This window comes from Canis lupus, chromosome 5 (assembly GCF_011100685.1).
Source record: "Canis lupus familiaris isolate Mischka breed German Shepherd chromosome 5, alternate assembly UU_Cfam_GSD_1.0, whole genome shotgun sequence".
Taxonomy (NCBI): domain Eukaryota; kingdom Metazoa; phylum Chordata; class Mammalia; order Carnivora; family Canidae; genus Canis; species Canis lupus.
In genome coordinates this window covers 81,475,848-81,499,552 of record NC_049226.1, presented here as the reverse complement: position 1 = coordinate 81,499,552, position 23,705 = coordinate 81,475,848, and the positions used below count along the sequence as shown (strand labels likewise).

At 47.3% G+C, this 23,705-nt stretch overlaps 1 protein-coding gene across 2 annotated transcripts in view; it reads left to right on the top strand.

The window, feature by feature from the left end:
• Positions 1-1,287: 1,287 nt before the first annotated feature.
• Positions 1,288-23,705, top strand: part of CDH3 (cadherin 3) — a 47,563-nt gene continuing 25,145 nt past the window's right edge. The window contains exons 1-2 of one of the 2 annotated variants that reach the window (XM_038538497.1): positions 1,288-1,439; positions 1,614-1,734. In XM_038538497.1, coding sequence (XP_038394425.1) covers positions 1,383-1,439; positions 1,614-1,734 — 178 coding nt within the window. In that variant the 5' untranslated portion in view covers positions 1,288-1,382. Of the gene's footprint in view, positions 1,440-1,613; positions 1,735-8,697; positions 8,719-23,705 lie in introns of those variants that run through there. The other variant, XM_038538498.1, reaches the window with a different exon arrangement.

Here is a 23,705-nt window from a genome sequence, read left to right as displayed (position 1 = left end):
ACACTGGCATTAGGGCACCAGAGCCAAAGCTTGGCTGGAGAGAGGACTATCGTGGTCGCAGCACAACCCTCCTCCTAGCCATAGGGCCTAGTGGTTGGAAAGACAGCAGGCCACGGGTTAGTCCTGGAGGGCCAAGGAATCTATAGTTGCAATCTTCAAACCCCTGAATCTGAGCTGGGGAGGAGGAAGGAGAGGGAAGAGGAGGTGTTAGCCTGGGTTCTCAGGGCAGCGGGAAAGTGGAGAGACCTCAGGGAGCGCAACGTTGGGAAAGCTCAGCCAGGTGGGGAGACAGTGCAGCAGGGTGGAGGGATTGAGTCTCAGGAGGGTTTCTGTGTCCGGGCTCCACTTGTGTGTCCCGTAGAGGAAAGCACTTCAGGTCTAAAGTAGAGGGATGAACTCCAGCTCATCCACGTTTCTTTCAAGGGGGGGGGGGGGGGGGGGGCGGCAGGGTTAGGAGAGCTGCTTATGTGGGAGGCTCACTGGAAGGCCGCTTGCATGGCAAGTGCAGTTTTCACTTAGATTCTATTCAATATTTCAGACGAATGAAACAGCCGAGGTTTTTTAAATGTCTATTTTTTTAAGTATTTGCCTTTTACATGAAATTGAGAAAGTGTCATATTTAGTGGGGAAGGGGGTCCCCGGAGATACTGGGGCTGATAACCGCCCCTCTATCTCGCCCCCTTTGGCGCCAGGGCAGCCTCAGAACTCCGGGGCCTCCTCTCCTAGCCTCCATTTATTGGGCTGGGCCACGGAGGTAACGAGGTTCCGCAAGTTGCAGCAAAGCCTGTAACGCGGGCTCTCTGCGCCTCACCGCCAGGTTTAAACCCCACTTAGTGTCTTCAGGGCGGGCTGGCGTGGGAGACGGAGAAAGAGGCAGGGGGCACCCCCACCCCCGGAGCCGGTTGTGGGGCGGACACACCCGGCCTCCATCAAAGCTTTGGACAACAGAATGCCTCGGGGGAGTATGAATGGGGCGCCTCTTGTTTGCAGTCGGGTTCAGATGCGTCTCCATTTTTTTCCCCACTGCAGCCTCAAGGCACAAAAACACTTTTCTTTGCGTGCTGCGGAGGCTGAGAAGCGGGGTGGTGTTTTGTTTGGTTTTTTGTCTTGCGTTTCTCCCCTAGATCCCAGAATCTGTGAGACAGAGCCTGGGTTCCCGCTGGGAGAAGTCGAGCGCCGGCCGCACGGAAGCGTGTACGGGGGCGCGGCCCCACCTGCGAGGGGGCGGGCCCGGGCGGCGTCGGGCCAATCAGCGCCCACCTGCGCTCACCTGGCCCCCGCCCGCTGCCTCCCGCGGCCCGCGGCGCTCAGAGGGATCCCCGAGGCTCCGCGAAGCACCGGCCGGCCGTCGCGGCAGCTTCTTCGTCCTTCATCCCGCAGCCATGGGGCTCCCGAAGGGGCTCCTCGCGTCCCTGCTGCGCCTCGCCCTGCTGCTCCAGGTACGCGGCGCCCGGCCCCGGCCGGCCCGGGCGTTCCGGCTGGGCGGGGTCCGCACGCGGCGGCGGCGTCGAGCCGAGCGGTGCGCGGGGCTGCTCGCGGCCGGGGCGGCATCTGGCTAGGGGCGCGCGGAGCGGGACACGCCTGCGAGCCACCCCCTCTGCCCCTTCCCTCAGGCGCAGGTTTGCTGGCTGCCCTGCGTGGCCTCCGGGCCGGGCGGCGCGGGCGGCGGGAAGGCTGACGTGACGCTGGAGGCGCGAGGCGCGGAGCTGGGGCCCGGCCAGGCTCGGAGGACAGGTAGGACCTTCTAGGACCTTCCCGGAGGTGCCTGGAGCACCGGCGGGCCGGGGGCTCACGTGGTCGCGCGAGGGGCGCCTCGGGCCGGGGCTCGGGTGCGGGGGATGGAGAGCGGCGCCCCCCGACCTCCGGCTGCGCCCGGCCCGGCCGGGGCGGCTCACCTAGACCTCCCCCGGGGTGCGGGGCGGTGCGCTCGGCCAGCCCGGACCTGGGCAGCTGGCCCCCGCCCGCCCCGCCCGGGAATGCGGCGGCCGCATTCCTCCCCCAGCCCCCGCGCAGGTGTGCGGGTGAGCCGTGCCCCGGGCAGCCCCCCGCGCCCCTCTCGGGCCCCCTTTGTGTCCCGCGCTTTGTGTCTCCGACAGACAGACCGGGTCTGTTTCTCTTCTTCGCGCTCCCCTCCCCCGCCCCCCTTCTTCCCCGGCAGCTGGAATGCACTCTTAACCCTGCCCTCCCCGGAGGGCCTGCGCCCCTCCGCCTGCCTGGAAACTGGGTCTGGCACACCTGGGCCGGGGCCGTCGCCCTCGGGGATACTCCTGCCCCCCGCCCCGCCCGCAGTCTTGGACTGGAATGTTGGGGGAGGGGGGCTCCCAAGCCCGAGGTCTTGAGCTGAGGCCAGGGTGGATGGGAGATCAAAGCGCATTTTTGATCACCCAATTTACTTGGCCCTACCCCACCCCCCACAAGTTCAAAAACTTGAGGACTGGGAGTCCCTTTGGTGCGGACAACCAGGGTGTTGTGAGACCCAGGCAGCTGCCGGCTGGTGGGAGCCTCTTTCCCTCCGGCCAAGACAGGACAGTGTGTGTGTGTGTGTGTGTGTGTGTGTGTGTGTGTGTGTGGTGTGGGGGGGTGGGATACTCCACCGATCAAACCAAGTTCTTAAACAGAGGTGTAACCCAGGATCCTTGGGTGGGGTTCAGGGGATCCCTAACCTATGAAAGTGTTTAAGAACTTGCATGTGCATCTTCCTGGGGAGGGGGATCTACAGTTTACCTGGCCTTCAAAACAGTTAAGAACCTTTGCCACTTAGCATTTTTCTAATGCCTTCATCAGCATACCTCTCACCCCAGGTACAAATTACCTGTTTGAATGGAGAAGTGCCAAGGCCTAGGGGACAGAATGGCTCTCCTTTGTTTCTCTAGAAGAGGACTGAGGTCTGGAGTCCGTAGGAGCCTTTTCCCCCCCCTTCTTTTTCCGAATAACCCTGCAGATTGACAAAACTATTAACACCCAGGCTAGGCCAGGCTCCTTCAACTCTTGGCTGTAGGGAGCCAAGCAGAGGCATTAAGAGGCCATGCCTCATAAACTTTAAATTCTTGCACATGGGTTTATTACTGACTGGCTAACAAACTGCAGCTCAGCCAACCTGTAAAAATGTTAACTTGGGCAGGGCCCCAAATCCAATTCCGGCTCCCTGAGGAAGCTTTATTGCTAACCAGACCTCTGCCAAATCTGTACTCCCTCCCCGTCATTGTCAAGTTCTCTGACTACAATCTCAAGGCTTTTGAGTGTTGACTGTGCCTTATCTTTCTTACTGAAGCAAGAAATACCAGATTAACTGTCACTTCACTAAACTCCAGGTTGTTGAGGGGAAGCCGTGATCAGGTTTTCGATTTCATGGTCCAGTTGGCGAGTGTTTCCTGGTGACGTCAGGCATTTTAAAACTTTTGAGAAAATTCTGCTTTCTTGGATGTCTGGTTTATGATTGTGAAAACGGTGGGTTCATGCCAGGAGCACACCTGGGTTATAAAACAAAGGGTTGGTTAACGTGCTTAGCTAACTCCGAGCCTCCCTGCAACATGACTGGTTCTTAGAGTAGTTTTCCTGTGAAATAATTAGGCTGCTGCCACCTTTTTTTTAAGCAAGATTCTGGGGCGAGTTGGTCCCAATAAATTGAGACACTCCCAACAAAAAATATTGATATTTTTCTCCTTGACTCTAAGCTGCTGACATCTTTCTCTACCTCCCCAGTTTTCTGTTTTCAGTGCATAGGATGGATCCAGCCACGTTGAAAGGGTTATCCTGAGGGTACATACAAACTCTCAAGTTTGGCCAAGCAGACAAGTTTCTTTATTGCTAAGGAACAATTGCCCCTGTTGTTCGCCCCTGGGTTATGAATATCATAGGTGTCTATGAAGTTGAGCTCAAAGAAATGATCTGATATAATTAATACCTTGTTTGCATGTGCACTTTACTCTTCAAAGCACTTCCACAACTCTGAGCTTGCTTTGTCCTCCTGACACTCTCTTGAAGCTGGTAAGGTACCTATTAAACAGCTTGAGTTCTTAATCTTAGAGTTGGAACTTCAGAGAGCCTGTAACCCCAGCCCTGCTGGAGGTTTCAAAGGTGGAGACACAGAAGCAGCTTAATGGGTTCAATTTGCTAGCCTGAACATTTCAGGAGCGTCCTTGAGGGTCACAAACATGATTTTTGCCTTTAGGTTTAGTCCCAGGCAGGACCTGATACTTCACAGGATGCCCAGTAGGTATTTGCATGAATCATGACCATCTCGTGAAGGTCTGCCTGCTTTGCAGATGAAACCTGAGTGGTTGTGGCTTCACCAAAGTCATTACTACGGTGACCAGCTGAGACTTGAATGAAATTTGTGACTCCTAAGTTCCGTGGCAATTTTTACTACCAGAAAGTGGGAGGTTGAGGGGCGTCTGGGTGGCTCGGTTGGTTAAACATCTGCCTTCATTCCGCTCAGGTCATGATCCTGGAGTCCCTGGATCCAGCCCTGTGTGGGCTCCCTGCTCATCTTTCTCATCAGGGAGCCTGCTTCTCCCTCTGCCCCTCCCCCTGCTTGTACTCTCTCTGCTTTCTCACTCTTTCTCAAATAAATAAAAATAAAATCTTAAAAAAAAAAAAAAAAGTGGGAGGTGGAGGAAATGAAGTGGAGTGTTGGAGCACCAGATCCCACAGACACCAATAACAACCTCTGCCCTAAGAGCAATTAGTCATTTGTTCATTCTTATCAGAAGGTTTTCCAGAAACATTCCTGTAGGGAAACTGGCTTAGATACAGTCTCTGTGTCCTAGTGATGAGGCTTGGGTCAAGTGAAGCTGGGCTTGCCTGGACCAAGAGCAAGAGGTTAATCTGGAGGGAGGTACTGCTGGAATGTTCCCCCCCTACCCCAACCCCACAGTCTGAGAGGGTGCCTTCAAGTGTGGTCTGGAAGCAAAGACAAAGGAGAGGTGGGAGGAAGGAATTTGCGTGGTATTAGTTAGTACAGTGATTAAAAGCAATTGACCTAACTTGGTCTATACATCCTAAAGGACAAACAGTTGAGAGAAGCACCTTAATTGCACTAAAAGAAATCCAGTACTTCATTATGGCTCCTCAGCAGGTTCAGCTCACCCTTAGTCAGTGTTTGAGTAAGATTAAAGGTAACCCACATTAGCTTCGGTAGGAAACTGCAAAGTTCAGTCATGAATCTGACTGAGCATGAATTAACTTCAAGATGATCTTGCTTATTTCAACTTGTGTAAAAATTACCTTTTGTATTAGAGCCTCCATTCTGGGCCATGCCCTCTATTTATATTTTATTCTTTCAAGATACATACATTTAACATCTGTATGTGTCAGGCAGTGTTCTAGAGAACTGCAGCTAAAGTAATGGACAAAAAGTTCCTGCCTTTGGGGAGCTTATAGTCTAATATTTTTTTTTTATAGTCTAATATTTTTTATGCTTATGATCACCTTGTGAAGCAGGTGGTAGTAACTCTTTTTTGCTGTAAAAGGAGGTAAGCAACTTGGCATAAGGTCAAGGCAATCAGCAGTGAGGCCAGGATTTTATTTTATTTATTTTTAAAATTTTTATTTTTTTTTTAAGTAATCTCTACACCTAACATGGGGCTCGAACCTATGACCTCAAGATCAAGAGCCCTATGCTCTACTCACTGAGCCTCCCAGTAACCCCAAGGTTTTAAATCTGGGGGGATTCCATAGTAAATCTGCCTCAGTAAGGAATATTTGGGAACTGGGGCTTTGAGCCTGGCTGGCTGCCTTCCTTGCTCAGCAGCTGGCTAAGGTTGGTTGCTGAAGCCTGTTGCACATCACTGTTAGCTTGTGCCTGGGGAGCAGGTCCCAAACCTCTAGTCTCTTTTCCCACCTCCTCACATGGCACTCTGTTCCTAGGTTACCCAGTGCAGGGTGCCCTCAACCTCCCTGCTGTGGGGTAAGGAAGGCATTGCTTACGATGAGCAGTGAATTTCTAGGGCTGCAAACTATAGCTCTGCACAGCATTTGAAAGATGATGAGGGGAATGAGGGAGAGGAGGGCCTCCCCTGCCCAGATCACTTGAGGCTTTGGTTCTGAGGCTGAACTGTCTCCATTCAGAGAACCACTGTATTGAAGAATAACAAATGTAGAGGAAAGTGCCCAAATGATAAGTGTACAGCTCAGTGAACATCACAGATGTAATACACTCACGTATCTGTACCTAGATCAAGAAACAGCATTACCAGGACACCTACGTGGCTCAGCCAGTAAGCATCTGACTCTTGATCTCAGCTCAGGTCTTGCTCTCAGGATTATGAGTTCAAGCCCCATGTTGGGCTCCACGCTGAGTGTGAAGCCTACATGAAAAGGGAAATGGGTAGCAGGGTGGCTCAGTTGGTTGGGCATCTGCCTTTGGCTCAGGTCTTGATCCTAGGGTCCTTGGATCAAGCCCCACATCAGGCTCTCTGCTCAGCCCCTCACCCCATTTGTACATTGTCTCTCTCTCACTCTCTTGCGCTCTCAAATAAATAAATAAAATCTTAAAATAGCATTAGCAGCACCTCAGATGCCTCTTCCTTCCCATTCTCTACCCTCTCCAGCTGGAGAAGCACTATCTTGACTTCTAATACCATAGATTAATTTGCCTGTATTTGAATTTTATATAAAAGAATCATACAGGAGCACCTTGGTGGCTCAGTGGTTGAGTGGCTGCCTTGGCTCTGGTCATGATCCCAGGTTCCTGGCATCGAGTCCCACATCAGACTCTCCTGCAGGGAACCTGCTTCTCTCTCTGCCTGTGTCTTTTCCTCTCTCTGTGTGTCCCTCATGAAGAAATAAAATCTTAAAAAAAAAAAAAAAAAAAGAATCCTATGAAATATTCTCTTGGGTTGCTATACCATGTTAGATTCTTCTATAGTTCTGGAGATACTTGCAGGTGATTATTAGTGTCCTATCATATCCCATTTTGTGATGATTGGTGCTTCTACTGTTGATAGGTATTTGACGAGTTTCAGGTTTTTGGCTATTAAGACTAGTGCTGCTGTGAACGTGATTGTTCCAGTCTTTTGATGAAAAGTCTTGGTGTACACTATCTGTTAGGTACGTACCTGGGAGCAAAGCTGCTGGGTTAACTGAGGATTGCCTGAGGATCTCAGTACTGTGACTGTGTACTGAGATGACAGCTTTTCTCTGCCTTGAAGTCACCAAGTCTCTTGTGGGTTCTCCTATCCCCTTCCTCCAACAGTGTCCTCGCTGGACCCATCAATTCTGGATTCTTGATTTTTCCCTTGGTCCTATCCTAAGAGGCAGCAAGTCTTTATTTGTTTTTGGTCACATCCTTTGCATTGGGGGAGAAATCCTTCCCTTTATTTGTCCTTAGCCGATGCTTGTTATTTTCCCCCAAAATAGAAAGGGAATCTGGAAGTGGACCTGAATTTCTTAGGTGAGGTTTTCTTCCCGGGTAAATTTAATCCTGGACAGTACAGTGTATGAGTGGGGAGCAGCAGCCTCGAATAGGCAAGGTGGTCAAGTCCAGCTCCTCCCTCATTATGGAGACAATGAGGTATCTGAGACCCAAGGACAAGTTGATTGGTCATTCAGCCAACAAATGTCTGAGTACCTACTGGGTGTTAGACATTCAGAGATGACAAAGACTCATTAATGTCCCTGAACCCCACGATTAGAGGAGGAAGCAATCAGCCACTAGGCAGTTTTAATTATGAATCTGACATTTGGGATCCCTGGGTGGCTCAGCAGTTTAGCACCTGCCTTCGGCCCAGGGCGTGATACTGGAGACCTGGGATCGAGTCCCACATCGGGATCCCAGCATGGAGCCTGCTTCTCCCTCTGCCTGTGTCTCTGTGTCTCTGCCTCTCTCTCTCTCTCTCTCTCTCTCTCTCTCTCTCTCTGTCTCCATGAATAAGTAAATAAAATCTTTAAAAACAACAAAAAGAATCTGAGATTCAACAAATATTTATTCAGTTACCTACTAAGTGCCAGATACTACTGTTCTAGGTGTATAGTTACATTAGTGAGCAAAACATGCCTAAAACACAGGCTTCATGGGCCATTTACCTGCTAGTGGAGGAAGACAGAAAAATAAGCCCTATATATAATAAGTGTATATATACTATGCAGTATATATGGTATAATATATATTATGTTTTATATGTACATACAATAGATAACATATGTTGTACATACATATGATCCAACAGGAGGTGGGGGAGATAAATATGGAGGCACGTAGGAAGGGCTGCTGACATGTTCTCAGGAAGACTTGAAGGAAGTGATGTCCAAGTGGAAGGCTGTGGAAGATTATGCAAGGGAGTTGGGGCAGGAGAGTTCCTGGCAAGGGAACAGTATGGGGGCCAGGCCCTTCAACATATTTAGTCTGGCTGGACCATGGAGTGTAAGGTGGGAAGAGGCAAGAAGAGGAGTAGGGAGGGTCCAGTCCAGCTGGAGTTTGTCCCACCCCATCAGAGAGGCGGGAAGGTGTTTGGGAGAGGCAGGTGTGGCTGAGATCCCAGTTATGCCTCCTGGAGACCAGCGTCCTCTGGAACCAGGACCCTGGGCCCCAGCTCTAGCGTCCCTTCTTGCCTCCCCTTCCCGGCTTTCCCCAGACCCAAACCCAATTCCATTTAGTTACCTGTCGTTGCCAGGCAGCGGGGCCTTCCAAACAAACAAACAAACAAACAAACAAAAACAACAAAAAAAAGGCAACCTAAATACCACTTACTGAGAGCTTACTGAGTTCTAGAGACTACAGTATGTACTTTATGTAATAAGCCCTTTTAATCCTCCTCAAAGCCCAGGGGGGCCGGGGTGGGGGGGTTGGGGGGTGCTTGGTGGTGTGGAATTGGCTTCATTTAACCGGATAGGAAACCTAGGCTTGTAACTGTGTAACCTCTCCAAGATCACCCCGCTAGTAAATTGTGGAGTTAGGATTTGAACCCAGGTTGGTCTCCCTAAGGGGGAGATGCTCCGCACTCTCCTAAGCGTGGGAGAGGGCGGAGGCTGCGAGCCCTCTGGCCACAGCCAAGCTAGAAGAAGATCGGAAATAGTTAATTCCTGACCCAAGGGCTTGGAATTCCTGTTCCCTCCACAGGCCTCTCTGGTAATCACCAGGAGCTGGAGCTGGAGCTGGGGGGAGGGGGCACCGCTCTCCAGGACCCCTGGCCCCCTCTTGAGGACGTGGGGGGTCTAGGGCTGGCTCAGATCCCAGGCCCGATAGCTCCACGGACAGCCCTCAGCGGGAGGCTGCCCCCGGCTCGCTATCTCGCCTCCCCGCCTCCCTCCCCTCGCCGTGGTGGGTCACCGGAAGGGCAGTGGTCGGCAAGTCCCTCGAGGCCTATGGGAGCCGTGATGGTGCTGAACTTCCGGGGTGCTGGGATGCTGTGGCTCTCAGGAAACCAGAAGCCTACCCTGGAAAGAGAGCCAGACGCCTTCCTTTCCCCTCACCCCACCTTTGAACTCACGACTCTGACTCTTTGGCTGTCTGACGTCTGACGTCTGAGGAGAGGGCTCAGAGCCAGGGCCCCGAGCCAGGAGGTGGGCGAGCTTCTTCCCCCTCAGGAGAGCGTCCTAAGCCACACGGAACCCCCGGGAGGGCGAGGTCTGTCCTCCGCAGGACCCCAGGGCCTCTCAAGGGCTGGGTGGGGAGAGCGGGCCAAGGAGGCACAATCCTTTTCCCTCACAATCTCAAGACCCCAGTTTTTGCTTGACACATAAGTAAGAGGAGTTCAGTGCTCCAGCTCTCTTGCCAGGAAACGTAAACCTTCGTCGGAGGCTACAAGTAGGTTGGTTGGCCCAGAGTTCTGATCTCAGGGTCTCACGTCCGCTTTAGCAGCCCTTGGCTCCCCTGGAGTTCACTGTGCAGGAGTGCGTACGTCCTTTCCTGAGAAGATGCCTCCTCCTGATTTGGAAAACCTAGCATATTCCTCACCGTCTCCCCAAGCCCCCCAGTTCCTCGGAGTCTCGTCAGGTTCAGCAGACAGCCCGAGCCTGGCAGCAGGTATCTGTGCCCGGGAAATGGGGTCCTGGGCCCGGTTCCTCATCCCGAACCATGTGGCCTGAGACAGGCTACTCCGCTCCCAGCTCCTCGGCCTTGAGCCCTGACTGTCCTGTGTGTGAGAAGCGGCTCTGTGTCCCTGGAGCTAGGAGAGGGGGGATCGTTGGCTGGTCACAAACAGGGCAGGCCCGGGGCGCTCGGCTACTCTGCTGGGGTCTAGCTCCAGGCTGGCTGCCGCCTCGCCACGAGTCCCAGCTTGTCGTAGCCGCAGGCAGAGAGAAGAGCTGCTTGTGGGCTCCTCGTACACAAGCCAGAACAAGATGCCAGGCCCACACCCTGCCCTCTCCTCGTGGAGTCGGCCTCAGCCGGGGCTTCCCATCAGGACTGCGTGACCTGCTATCTTCTTGTCTTTTATGGTCTTTTTCCGCTTCCAGAATGCTCTTGCATTCCCCAGCTGGGACTCAACCACACTCCCAACTGGTTTACTGGTCTTTTCTCCTTGACTCAGTAGTTTGCAAACTTAGCTGAATATCAGAATTGCTTAGGGAGGTGTGCCTGACTGGCTCAGGTAGTGAAGGGTCCGTCTCTTGGTTTTGGCTCACGTCATGACCTCACGGTCCTTAGATTGAGCCCCATGTCAGGTTCCACACTCAGCAGGGAATCTGCTTTAAGATTCTCTCTCCCTCTGCCCCTCCCTTACCGCCCCCCCACATATGCACTCATGCTCAGCGCTCTCTCTCTCTTCTCCCCTCTAAAATAGCAGGCGCTAACCGCTGAGCCACCCAGGGATCCCCTAAAATAAATAAATCTTTTTTAAAAATTGCTAGGGTGCTTTTGATTTTTATCACATCCCCCTCCATATGTACTATTTATATTTTTATAGAGTTGGGCTTGTTCGTTGGAATTTTACATTAATACATGAATATATGTTTACTGTTAAGAGCATGTTTTTCTTTTTTTTTTAATTTTATTTATTTAAAAAAGACACAGAGTGTGCGCGAGAGAGGCAGAGACACAGGCAGAGGGAGAAGCAGGCTCCATGCAGAGAGCCTGACGTGGGACTTGATCCCGGATCTCCAAGATCACAGCCTGGGCTGAGGCGGCGCTAAACCGCTGAGATACCCAGGCTGCCCAAGAGCATGTTTTTCAATAAAATATGCAGCACTTGGTATGTGACAGGTACAGCTCTTAGCATTTTATGTGTCTTAGCATGTGTAATCACCATAACATCCCTTGGAGTAGGTAGTATTATTATCCCCATTTTACAGATGAGGAAACTGAGACCAGAGGGGTTAAGTAACTTGCCAAAGATCACACAACTGGTAAACAGCAGAGCCTGGATTCAAATCTTAGCAGCCTAAGCTTTAATCACTGAACTCTGCTGCCTCTCAATAGAAATAAATCAGAAACAAATAGATGAAAGTTCTTCTCTTCCTCAGTTTTCCTGCCTAAGGATAAGCACATCCAGTGGTTTAATGTGAATCCTTGTGGACTTTTTTTTCTTTATGAGAAGCTTATGTGTGCATTCGGGGATTTTTATTTATTTATAAGATTTTATTTATTTATCCATGAGAGATAGAGGCAGAGGGAGAAGCAGGCTCCCCTCAGGAAGCCCAATGTGGGACTCAATCCCAGGACCCTGGGATCATGCCTTGAGCCAAAGGCAGCTGCTCAACTGACGGGCTACCCAGGCATCTCTATTCAGGAATTTTTAAAACAAGAATTGGGCTCTATCAAGCCTATAAACACTGTAACTTGATTTTTTAACTCTCTTGAATCACGGGCATCTTCCTGCATATTGTTAAATAGACATCTATCTTGTCTTTAACGGCTCCATAGTCTTCTCTGTGAAGGATATACCAGGATTTATGTAGCTAACCCCTTGTTTTATCTTTTACAGATGTGGAAGTGGGGAGGAGTTTAACATAAAAATTGTAAAGTGTTTGGATTTTCAAGAAACCTAACTATCAGAAATCACCTTATTAGGAAAGACTGTTGTAGAAGGATGATCACATGAATTGTTCATTTTAACCGAATTCAGATAAATTAAGCTTTTATGTTTGAATAATACCTTTAAGATGACAGGCTTTGCAATAAGCTTAATAAGAGTACTATGCCATTTAAAGCCATTAGTAAAAAAATAATAATAAATAAAATAAAAGCCATTAGTTTTGGGGCACCTGGGTGGCTCAGTCGACTAAGTGCCAGACTCTTGGTTTCAGCTCATGATCTCAGAGTTGTGAATACCGGCCCCTTGTGGACTGGACTCCCCGCTCAGTGGGGTATCTGCTTCCCTTCCCCTACGTGCAATGCTCTCTCTCTGTCTCTCTCTTTCAAATAAATAAATCTTAAAAAGAATAATAAAAACCATTAGTTTTCACACTAACCATTGTTTGAGGACTTAATTATTTGAATGTTTCAGAAGCATTTGAAGTCATCAAAATTTTTAAAATGTAAACTGCTTAACAGAAGCTGTCAAGTTTCTTAGCACTTGCATTATTTTCCTTGGATGTTGAGAATTTAAAAGAATTTGCTTCTGTCAAAGCAAAAAATGAATTTTTTCTCATTTTTCTTTAGATTTCAGATTGTTAGCAAAATTTTATTTACTTATTTATTTATTTATTTATTCATTCATTCATTCATGAAACAGAGAGAGAGAGAGAGACAGAGACACAGGCAGAGGGAGAAGCAGGCTCCATACAGGGAGCCTGACGTGGGACTCGATCCCAGGACCCCAGGATCACACCCTGGGCTGAAGGCGGCGCTAAACCGCTGAGCCACCAGGGCTGCCCTGATTTCTGTTCTTAAAGAAAATACTTACTCATGATCTTATTTTCTCCCAAGAGGTGCTATGAGCTTTTTCTTAAACCTAAATATTGCTGTAATAAATTATGTTGTATAGGGCAGTGGCATGATGTAAAAGATGCATTCTTGAAAATCTCAAATAATTCATAACTTCCATGATTGAAGACTTAGGTTCTCTTGTGATGTATGTCAAGAGTATGTGTGTGGGGCAGGGAATCTAGAGGGGTACTTGTAATTCACTAGTGTCTCTGATTGTGAAATTATGTGACTTTATACTATTTGGGAGATTTGCATTTCTTCAGACTTTGCATACAAAGTGTGGCTCGAATATTTACGGTACCGTTTCAAATTTCTACAATTGAAATCATAAAGTACAGCTATGTTGTAACGTGCAGAATTCCTGAGCCGTAGTTCCATAGTGCCTGGGTTAAATCTATTTGTCCATTTAACTAGCTGTGAAAACTTGGGTAAGGTGCTTCACCTGTATGCCTCAGTTTCCTTATCTGTAAAATAGGGATAATTATGGGGGTCACACAAGGCTCTAGTATGGATTAAATGAATTAGTACACGAAAAAGCATTTAGTAAATAAATAAGTGTTTAGGTGTTAGCAGTGGTAATAATTAGCCTTATTGTCACAACTGGAATAGTTTACATATTTCTTTAGAATGCATTCCTGGAAGCAAAATTGCTGGGTCAAAGAACTTTCCTAGTTCACTCAATGTTATTGAACACCTACTTTGTATCAGCCACTGAGCTAAGTGTTGAGATATGGTGATAAGCAAATTCTAACATAGTCTTTGCCTGTGGGCATTTTTGAAAGTTGTAAGGGAGATAGGCAATTAGATAATAGCAAGTAAACATATAATTATGCTTGTAATGAATTATATGGCAGGAAGTTACATAGAGCTTCCCTGAGAAACTTGCTTTGTGATCTGAAAGATGTTAGGAGTTAACTGGGTAAGCTGGAGTACGAATGTAGGGAGACCCTGTTCTAGATGGGGTGGGAGGGCAGCACATGCAAAGGTCCTGTGGTGAAGGGGTTATACTGCATTTAAGAGTAGCACTTATATGACTAGACAGTGGAGACAGGGAATTGAGCACGTTTAAGATTTTGTTTTTTGTTTTGTTTTTTTTTAATAAGATTTTGTTTTTTATCCTAAGAACAGTGGCACACCATTGATGAGTTTCAAATAAGAAATTGATCTCATTTCACTTTCTCAAATGTATCATCTGTTGCATTTTAAAAGATCCTTTTTTAAATGGAGATTTTTACACTCATTTAAACTAAATATGTTGTATTTACTAGAGCAATGTCGGTAGAGATGAAGAGGCATGAATCTTGGTGATTGACTGGGAAGGGGTTTCTGAAAGAGAAATGGTCATGGAAGATGATGCTACCTCACCATTGCCAGGCACTGTGCAAAGTATTAACTCATATAACTGTGGTAGATATTATTAATATCATTCCATTTTATAGGTGAGGAAACAAACTTGCCCAAAGTTGGAGGTGGAGCCAAAATTTGAGCCCAGGTACTCTAGACTCAGACTCTGAGACCCAGATTTTGGGTTTGAGTAAGTAGCTGAGTACATGATATATCTTTCTCTGGGAGACCATGGGAAAGGACCATATTTGAGCAAAGAGTAAAAGATCATGGATTTGGGACAGCCCCGGTCGTGCAGCGGTTTAGCGCCACCTGCAGCCCGGGGTTTGATCCTGGGGACCGTGGATCGAGTCCCACGTTGGGCTCCCTGCATGGAGCCTGCTTCTCCCTCTGCCTCTCTCTCTCTCTCTGTGTGTGTGTGTGTGTGTGTGTGTGTCTATGAATGAATAAATAAAATCTTAAAAAAAAATCATGGATTTGCTTTTTTACATATTGATTTCAAGATGCCCTTAAAACATCCAGGGAGGGGATCCCTGGGTGGTGCAGCGGTTTGGCGCCTGCCTTTGGCCCGGGGCGTGATCCTGGATCCAGGATCGAATCCCACGTCTGGCTCCCGGTGCATGGAGCCTGCTTCTCCGTCTGCCTATGTCTCTGCTTCTCTCTCTCTCTGTGTGACTATCATAAATTAAAAAAAAAAAAAAAAAAAAAAAAAAAAAACATCCAGGGAGAAATACTGAATAAACAGATATATGTGCTGTTGAGAGGAAGGATCTGGACATTTGAAATCTTGATAATGTCTTTTGAAGTACCTTCAAAAGCCTTTCCAATTTACCTATTTTGAGAAATAAATGAGACAATTAGTCAAAACCAGTAAACTGCCTCCCTGAGATTACCTCCAGAAACTGATTCAGAAGAAGTGATGGGTGGGCTGGAGGTAGGGAATTTTTTTTTTTTTTGAGTCCTCCAGGTGAATCATTCAGCTTTGTTTGGGAACCAGTGCTTTTACCTACCAGACCATTCACTGCTATTCCAGATAACTCAGGGTGGTCACTAGGATCTCTGTTCTGGTACGGGACTGGAGGGTGGGAATCAGTAAGCCAGGCAGCACACCCCATGATAAACCTTGAGTCAGCCCTATTCCAAACTCCCAGGGTGCTGTGCAGAACAGCTGAGCGTGGGTTTTTCTCTGAGGTCAGTGAGGAAGAGCCCTGCTCCCATGGGTAAGGAGGAACCTGAATAATGCAGCTCTTTGCCAAAAGTTTTCAACAGAGAGACAACAAGAAATTCCCAAGAAAGAATTGCTTTCTCCTCAACAACATGGGGTTATCATACAACTTTTCTAGTAAGGGGAGGAGGGGACCTCAACATCTCATTCTGATAGCAAGTCAAATCATGTTTAACTGCAGAAAAACTGGAAAATAAGCAAAATGGAAGCCCACCATCTATAAAGTAAGCTTGTCGTTTCATTTCTTTATTTTTTTTTAAGATTTTATTTATTGTAGCACCTGGGTGGCTCAGTCGGTTAAGCATCTGCCTTTGTCTCAGGTCATGATCCTGAAGTCCCAGTATAGTCCCACATCTGGCTCCCTGCTCCGTGGGGAGTCTGCTTCTTTCTCTGCCTCTCCCCTCCCCCACTAACTCTCTCCTCTCTCAAATAGATAATTTAAAAAAAAAAAGATTTTGTTTATGGGGCACCTGGGTGGCTCAGTGGTTGAGTGTCTGTCTTTGGCTCAGGTCGTGATCTTGAGATCCTGGGATCGAGTCCCACTCTAGGCTCCCCGCAGGAAGCCTGCTTCTCCCTCTGCCTGTGTCTCTGCCTCTCTCTGTGTCTCTCCTGATTAAATAAAGATTTTATTTATTTATCTGTGAAAGAGAGCAGGAGCAGGAAGGAGGGGCAGGGGGAGAGGGAGCAGCAGACTCCTCCCTAAGCAGAGAGCCCATGGGGAACTCAATCCCAGGATCCTGGGATCATGACTGGAACTGAAGTCAGCTGCTTAACTGACTGAGCCACCCAGGCACCCACCTTTATTGTTTCAAATGAACATTTTCAACGGATCTTTCAGGACCATTTCTCTAACCAAGTGTGCCTTGACCTCTGATCTGAGGGAGAAGGCCAGAGTTCCAAGGCTTCACTGCCCCACAGCTCATCCTCCAGTCCTGCTCTTCTGACAATCCAGCTTCATCTTCTACTTTGGGGGGCAGGAGAAGACTTCCATGCCTAAGGCCTCTAAAGCTTCCGTGGACCCCCTCTGTTGGAAGATCCAGGTCCAGGGTGAGTGGTGCTTTGAGGGGGACCATCTGTCAGGTGTAGCAACATTCTGCCAGGGTCATGCGGTCATCCAGGAGCTGGTTGTCTGTGTAAAGCCACTGCTGCACCAATGGCCTCTTTAGAATGCCTTCCACCAAGCGCCTCACCTCCAGCCCGGTGCCTAACCCCTCGGCGCACCCGAAAATGGTGATCGTGTGGTGATGAATCACCATGAACACCTCCGTGGCAGTGAGTCGGCTAGCTCTGCTCTCAGCTTTTGGAAAAAAGAGTCTGGGTCCTCTGAGGACAGCTATGGAGCCGCCTCAAGCACTTTATCTTCTGGCAAGGCACTGGGTGCCTTCCAGGTCAGTGAAGCCCTTGGCTTCTCAGCATGCCTTGCGGACTCTACCCGGCCCCAGCATCCTTCGCCCCCATTCCCTCACCCTGTTGAGTGCCTTAGACTAGTCTTGCTGCCCCTCCACCATCTCGGGTTTCTTTTGCTTCTGGGATCATTGGTTCTAGGGAGAGCTAGGCTACCTATCCTGGTGTCAAGGCTCAGCCCCAGTCTCTTTCTGTCTTTTCTCTCCACATCCCCCCCTCTTTTACAAGTATAAAAATATTAATATTTTATGTTTTAATTGTCTATATATGACTATTTTGTGGGATACCTGACTGGCTCAGTCAGAAGAGGATGCAACTCTTGATCTTGGGGTTGTGAGCTCAGCCCCTTGCTGGCTGTAGAGATTACTAAAAATAAATAAACTCTTATAAATAAGTGGCTTTTTGTGACCTGGGTTTTTTTTTTATTCCCCTTCAGCAGAACACTTTTTTTTTGTTTTGTTTTGTTTTTTAATTCATTTAAGTAATCTTTACACACAAGGGTTGGGCTCATACTCATGACCCTGAGATCAAGAGTTGCATGCTCTTCCAACTGAGCTAGCCAGGTACTCCTATAGGTTTCTTTTATGACATTTAATGCAGTAGATGAAACATTTGAGTGACAGTAGCACACATCATTATTCTGTTGAAAGTTAAGTTATTGTGACCTTTTTTTTTTTTACCTTTTTTTTTAACAATTTCAGCAGCAGTTATGAATATCCTTCTAGTTATTTGTATTTTAGTGAACTTTTTTCCTATATGTAGTTTTACTCAGGAAAATGCCAGAATCTTCTTTTAAGGTAGTCCTGCATACTTAGCCAATGCATCTTGTTATCCCAGCCCCTTAACAGAAGGTGGTGATAGCTATGAGCACCCATTTGTTTGCTTTATGAGCTAGATGTATCCTAAGCCAAGCCAGGTTGGAGACTTGACGATCTCTAATACTTTATAAGTGATCATACTCTTCCTTTCTATTTTAAATGCCCAAAGATCAGCTGGGAAACTGGCCAAGGTTGGTCACTTGAAGGACATTTTATTCCCAGAGAGATAGGTGGTTTTATTTCGTCAGAACATCCAGTAAAGTTGGACAATGAGACAATATAGCATCTTTATGTCGTGGCTGAGAAGACAAGCTTCTGACCTTCAAGAGTGTTCCCTTGGCAGTTTGGAGGTGTATAGGCAATTCCAACCCTAAGAGCAGGACTGGAATGAATTCTCAGCTCAGTATCGATCAGGTCTTATACGTCTACTTAAAAAGCATTCTTTTTTTCAATAGCTCTTGTACCCCAGGGACTTGACTCTTCCCACCCAACTTTTATAGCAGTGCCAGTTCGCAATCTGAGGCCAGGCTTGGCAGGATGATCTTTAGAAAGGAGCTTTGAGCACAGGCCAGGGACTCCTGGTTCCATAGGATGTCTTTCTATCTAGTGCAGATACACAGAGCTCTGATTGTTATTTCTCCAGGGGGGAGTCTCAAGTTACTAACTGCCTTCCCCAGCAATATTCTAGGAATCATGTGCTAGGCTCAGTGCTGAAAGCTATCAATTCATATTGATACAAATACCTAACTCTCCATCAGGTTCATTGGCTTTATGATTCAGAATCTCTTGAGTCTAAAGTAGTTAAGTGATTTTAAGGTCCCAGGTAGATGCAAAAGAACTATGTTCAGGTGTTTTCCAGTCTTAAGAGCTGAACTATTAACCCATGTGTTCATCAGTGCTCATCAACATACCCCAGAAAAAGGTTGATTCAAGCCCATTCATGCCCTCATGATTTGGCCAAGATGTGTGGCTTTGTGGAGCTAGGCTACAGTCAGGAATGGGAATCGGCTTACTTCACTAGCTGTTAGAAGGTGGGGTAGAAGGGGATGAATGATGGTGAGACCTGGTTTCAGTCAATTTCATTTTGAAACCAGTAGTACAAGCCAGTGGTGCCAGGAAGTATCAGGGAGGAAGTTGTAATGATCTGCCCCAGGGCTTACCATTTGCCAGCCTCTCTGTGACTCATGGCTTGCAGGAAGAACTCATGTTCCTACTGGTGCCTCAGCAAGTTTCCCTGGGCAATTTAGCTTGTCTGTGAGGTTGTCATCCTCTGCCTCCCCCAGTAAACCATGGGGCACCCCTACAAAACCGTCATCTCCAAATGCAGACTGAGCCAGGTCCCTAGTAGGCTCTTTGGTCCTATGTAGGTCTTTCTTGCTTCAGGGCTTCATCCCTCAGGTAAAACATTTGGCTGCGGCTAATCCCTTACCCACTTTAAGAAATGGTTTCTCTTTGGTGTAGGGAGAGACCCAGAGTTAGAATCAGAAACCTGGGCAGCCCGGGTGGCTCAGCGGTTTAGCACCGCCTTCAGCCCAGGACGTAATCCTGGAGACCTGGGATGGAATCCCACGTCGGGTTCCCTGCATGGAGCCTGCTTCTCCCTCTGCTTGTGTTTCTGCCTCTCTCTCTCTCTCTCTCTCTTTCTCTTTCTCCCTCTTTCTCTCTCTCATGAATAAGTAAATAAAATCTTTTTAAAAAATCAGAAACCTTAAATTCGTTGTAAATAGATGAGAGGAGCCTTTTACTGAAGGCTTGCTGTGAGCTAGACATAGTACACAGTGCACACAAGCGTTGTCTTATTTAATCCTCCAAATAATCTTATAAGTAGTATTATTTCCGTTTTCAGATGCGGAAACAGCTTCCATATGCTCACACATGGATTTGAGCCCAGGTCTTGTGGGCTTTAAATCCTATGCTCTTCATCATTTATGGGACTTTAGGATTGAAATCTGGTCCTACTGCTTCCTACTTGTGGGGCCTCACCTACTTTACTTACCTCTCTGAAGCTGCTTCCTGAGGCACTTCAATTCCAGGCAGCCTCTTGTTTTCTGAATTGTCAGAATGGGGGCAGTAATATTCACCTTACAGGTTATTTTCTAAGGATTTGGATAGCAAAACACTTAGCTGGGTGTCTCAGGCAGAGTGGGTTGAAGCTTGTTCCTGCCTGCCTGACTCCTGCCCCTTGGTTGTGCTCTGTATCCAACTGAATGCCGGTTGGAGCTGATGGGGCCAGGCCCTCTGATGCAATGGGAGTATGCAACCTGAGTGTGAGGCACGTACACTTGGGGTACATGACTATTGACTTCTCCTTGATTGTTGGCACTGTCCTAACAATAGATGAGTAGCCCAACTACAAATATTTGGAGCCATATGATAATGGGAATAGACCAGCAACAGGACACTTAAGTGTACTGTACATTTGCGAGGTGGGGCAGATTTTGTAGAAAACAGAGGGTTTCTGGGTTCCTGACATCTTTTAGAGTTTGGAGGATTAAGGCTTCTGGTGGGGGTGGGGGGAATGTCAATCCATTAGCATCTAGCTGGATAACCTGATAGAAGAGGATGGGAGAGCTCATAGTCTCTTGTTAAGGGAAACAGCTAACAGGCTTACCTGGCCACCCCTCTGCTAGCTGAAGATCTTCCCTTAGGAAGAAGGCTGTTTTGAGAATGGGAAACGAGACTGATGATTTCTTTTTTTTTTTTTAAGATTTATTTATTTTAGAGAGCACAAGTGGGAAAGGTGGAGGGAGAAGGAATAAGACTCTCAAGCAGATTCCCTGCTGGGTGTGGAGCCCCAAGAGAGGCTTGATCTCACAACCCTGAGATCACTGCCTGAGCTGAAACCAAGAATCAGACAGTTAACTGACTGCGCCACCCAGGAGCCCCAGGACTGTTCATTTTTTTAATCAGTATTTGAAAAGCTAATGTATTCATGCAGGTCAGAATTTAGAAGGGTATTGGGATGCCTGGGTGGCTCAGCAGTTGAGCATCTGCCTTCAGCATAATCTTAAAAAAAAAAAAATTTAGAAGGGTATTCAGTAAAAAGAAAAATCTCATCCCTTCTCCCTACCTGTTGGTTTTTCTGCCTGTAAGCCCATTTTTGGGGGGTCACCTTCCAGAGGTATTTTTCAAATACAGTTAAAAATGCAAATGTATTTTTGCCTGGGTGGCTCAGTGGTTGAGCATTTGCCTTCAGCTCAGGCGTGATCCCAGGGTCCTGGGATCAAGTCCCACATCGGGCTCCCCACAGGGAACTTGCTTCTCCCTCTGCCTCTCTGTGTCTCTCATGAATAAATAAATAAATAAAATCTTAAAAAAAAAAAAAACCTAAATTGTTGTTTCCATCTAATGTTGAGGGATCTTTGTATGCATCCTTAACATACCTTTAAGGAATGCTGAATCACCTAAGGAGTTTTAGGTATTCCCTTTAAGCTTTTCTTAACTCTTATTAAGGAACAAGTGTGTTTGGTCCTTCCACTCTTCAATAACTCTTAATAGCATGTATCTCTCCTTTCAAACCAAGAGAAAGCAGGCCTCAGGCACAAAAGTTCAACAAACAATAGATGGTGGGGCCCAGAGAATTCAAGTTCCTTATACCAGATCCCCTGAGCAAGTTAATGTCATTGCCTACAGCTGTCTCTGTGTCCACTAACTGCATCCAAGGCAGACCCTGACATAATGCATTCTCTTAGTCCTTTACTTATATTCTCATTTATCAACCCTGTAAGAGTGATACTGTTATTTTCCCCACTCTAGTGCTTTCCCCCAAACATCACACTGCCTCACCGGGCATCTAAAAATCAGACTCCATTATTTTAACTGATGGAGAAGGAGAACAGGTAGTGGGAGGTGGGGAAGAGATAAGGAAAGAAACTCTCAGGTGTATCTAAAAGACACTCAAGAAGGATAATGGTTAAGAAAATGACTCAGGGGATCCCTGGGTGGCGCAGCGGTTTGGCGCCTGCCTTTGGCCCAGGGCGCGATCCTGAAGACCCGGGATCGAATCCCACGTCGGGCTCCCGGTGCATAGAGCCTGCTTCTCCCTCTGCCTGTGTCTCTGCCTCTCTCTCTCTCTCTGTATGACTATCATAAATAAATAAATTAAAAAAAAAAAAAAAAGAAGCATTTAAAAAAAAAAAAAAAAAAAAAAAAAAAAAAAAAAAAAAAAGAAAATGACTCAGGCCATTCTAGCTCCTATGTAACTTCAGTGAATTCATTTAACCCCTGGTCACATACTAGAAAATGGACTTTAACTCTACTCCATAGGGTGCTTGATGAAGATTAAGTAAGAAGGCATTTAAGTGTCGTCTGTTAGTATTAATTCAGGAGGGGAAGAATTCCTGATTCCTGAGAATGGAGCAGGCTGTATTAGTTTGCCGGGCTGCTATAACAAAGTTACCCAGACTTAGGAGCTTAAACAACGAAAAGTAATGTGTGGGTAAGGTTGGTTTTGTGTGAGGCCTCTCGCCTTGGCTCATGGCTGGCTGTCCTCTCTTCCCTCTGTAACTGTGTCCAGACTCCCTCCTCTTATACGACCACTAGTCATGTTGGCTTGAGCCCTACCCTAATGACATCATTTTAGCTTTGGCACATCTCTAAAGGCTCTGTCTCCATGTACAGTCCTGAGGGTTAGAACTTCAACATATGAGTTTGGTGGGGAGAATGAGGCAATTCATGTGAAGAGAAGAATCTGACAGAAAATTCAAAAAAATAAGTTGTTGGTATCACCAGTCATTGGAAAGGTTCATTTCCTTTCAGTCTTTTGAAATGTGCATAGTTGCATATCTTATATAGGCCTTTCTACGTTCCGCTGACTTTCACTTCATGGCATAAGAACTTCCCTAGATAACTTAAAAACTCTACTATAAATATCATTTTGCATAGTTGGATAAATAATCCATGGAGTAAGCATTCCACAGATTATTTAACTGTTGCCCTATATTACGGTGATGTAACCGTTGTCATATATCATTCCTGGTCCTTTTAGTTCTAGGCCAAAGCAAGATGCCTGAGAAGATGAGACTCTAGGGCACCTGGGTGGCTCAGTCGGTTAAGCGTCTGCCTTTGGCTCAGGTCATGATGGGATCAAGCCCCACATCGGGTTCCTTGCTTGGTGGGGAACCTGCTTCTCTCTCTCCCTCTGCCTGCTGCCCCTGCCTGTGCACACGCGCACGTGCGCTCTCTCAAATTATTTTTTTTTTCGCTCTCTCAAATTAAATAAATAAATTAGATAGATAGATAGATAGATAGATAGATAGATAGATAGATAGATAGATAAAATCCTAAAAGAAGAGGAGACCCTAAAGCTCTCTGCAGGAGGCAAAGGGCAGGGTCACCCTGGGAGTCTTGCTTCCTCTAGGACCCTCTGGAGCTGACTCAGACCTAGATTCCTCTCTTCCCTCCTACTGGCCAAGCATGTCACAGCCCTCCACTCTTTAGTAGGGACCTTGGCAAGGGAGCACCTGGTTTCTAAGTATCTTCTCTTTATCACAGGCACATTTCCAGGCTTCTGCCACCAGAGTCTGCCTCTCTGTGAACTCTTGGGTTCTAGGGAGCTGGCAACGGGCTCTGTGGAGCTGAGGGCAGCTCTGCTGTACGCCTTTCAGCCTCCCTTCCTTGCCACTTCCATTCACTGAGCCCTCTTCCCAAAGATGACCAGCATCTTAACTTCATTCACCTTGGTTAGCAGTGCCTGTTCTTGAACCTCTCACGTCGATGTGCTCACACCTGTGTCCTCTTAGATCTGGCTTCTGTCATTCAGCAGTAGGTTTGTAAGATTCATCCGTGTCATCTGTCCTTGTGGTTGATTCATTTCATTATGTGAATAACCGTGGTGTTTCTGTCCTTTCTGCCCTGATGGACCTTTGGGCAGTTTCCAGCTTTTCACCATTAGGAACGGTGCTGCTGTGAACATTATAACACATGCCTTCGGGGGAGTGTGTATGTGCTTGTTGGGTCTCTACTGCAAAGTGGAATTGCTGGGTCCTGGGGAATGTGTATATTTAGCCTTGGTAAATACTACCCAACAGTTTTCCAAAATGACTATTCCGTTTTGCACTCCCACATCAGACTTCTGCTGTTTTTTCTTAGTGAAGTAAAATATATGCAT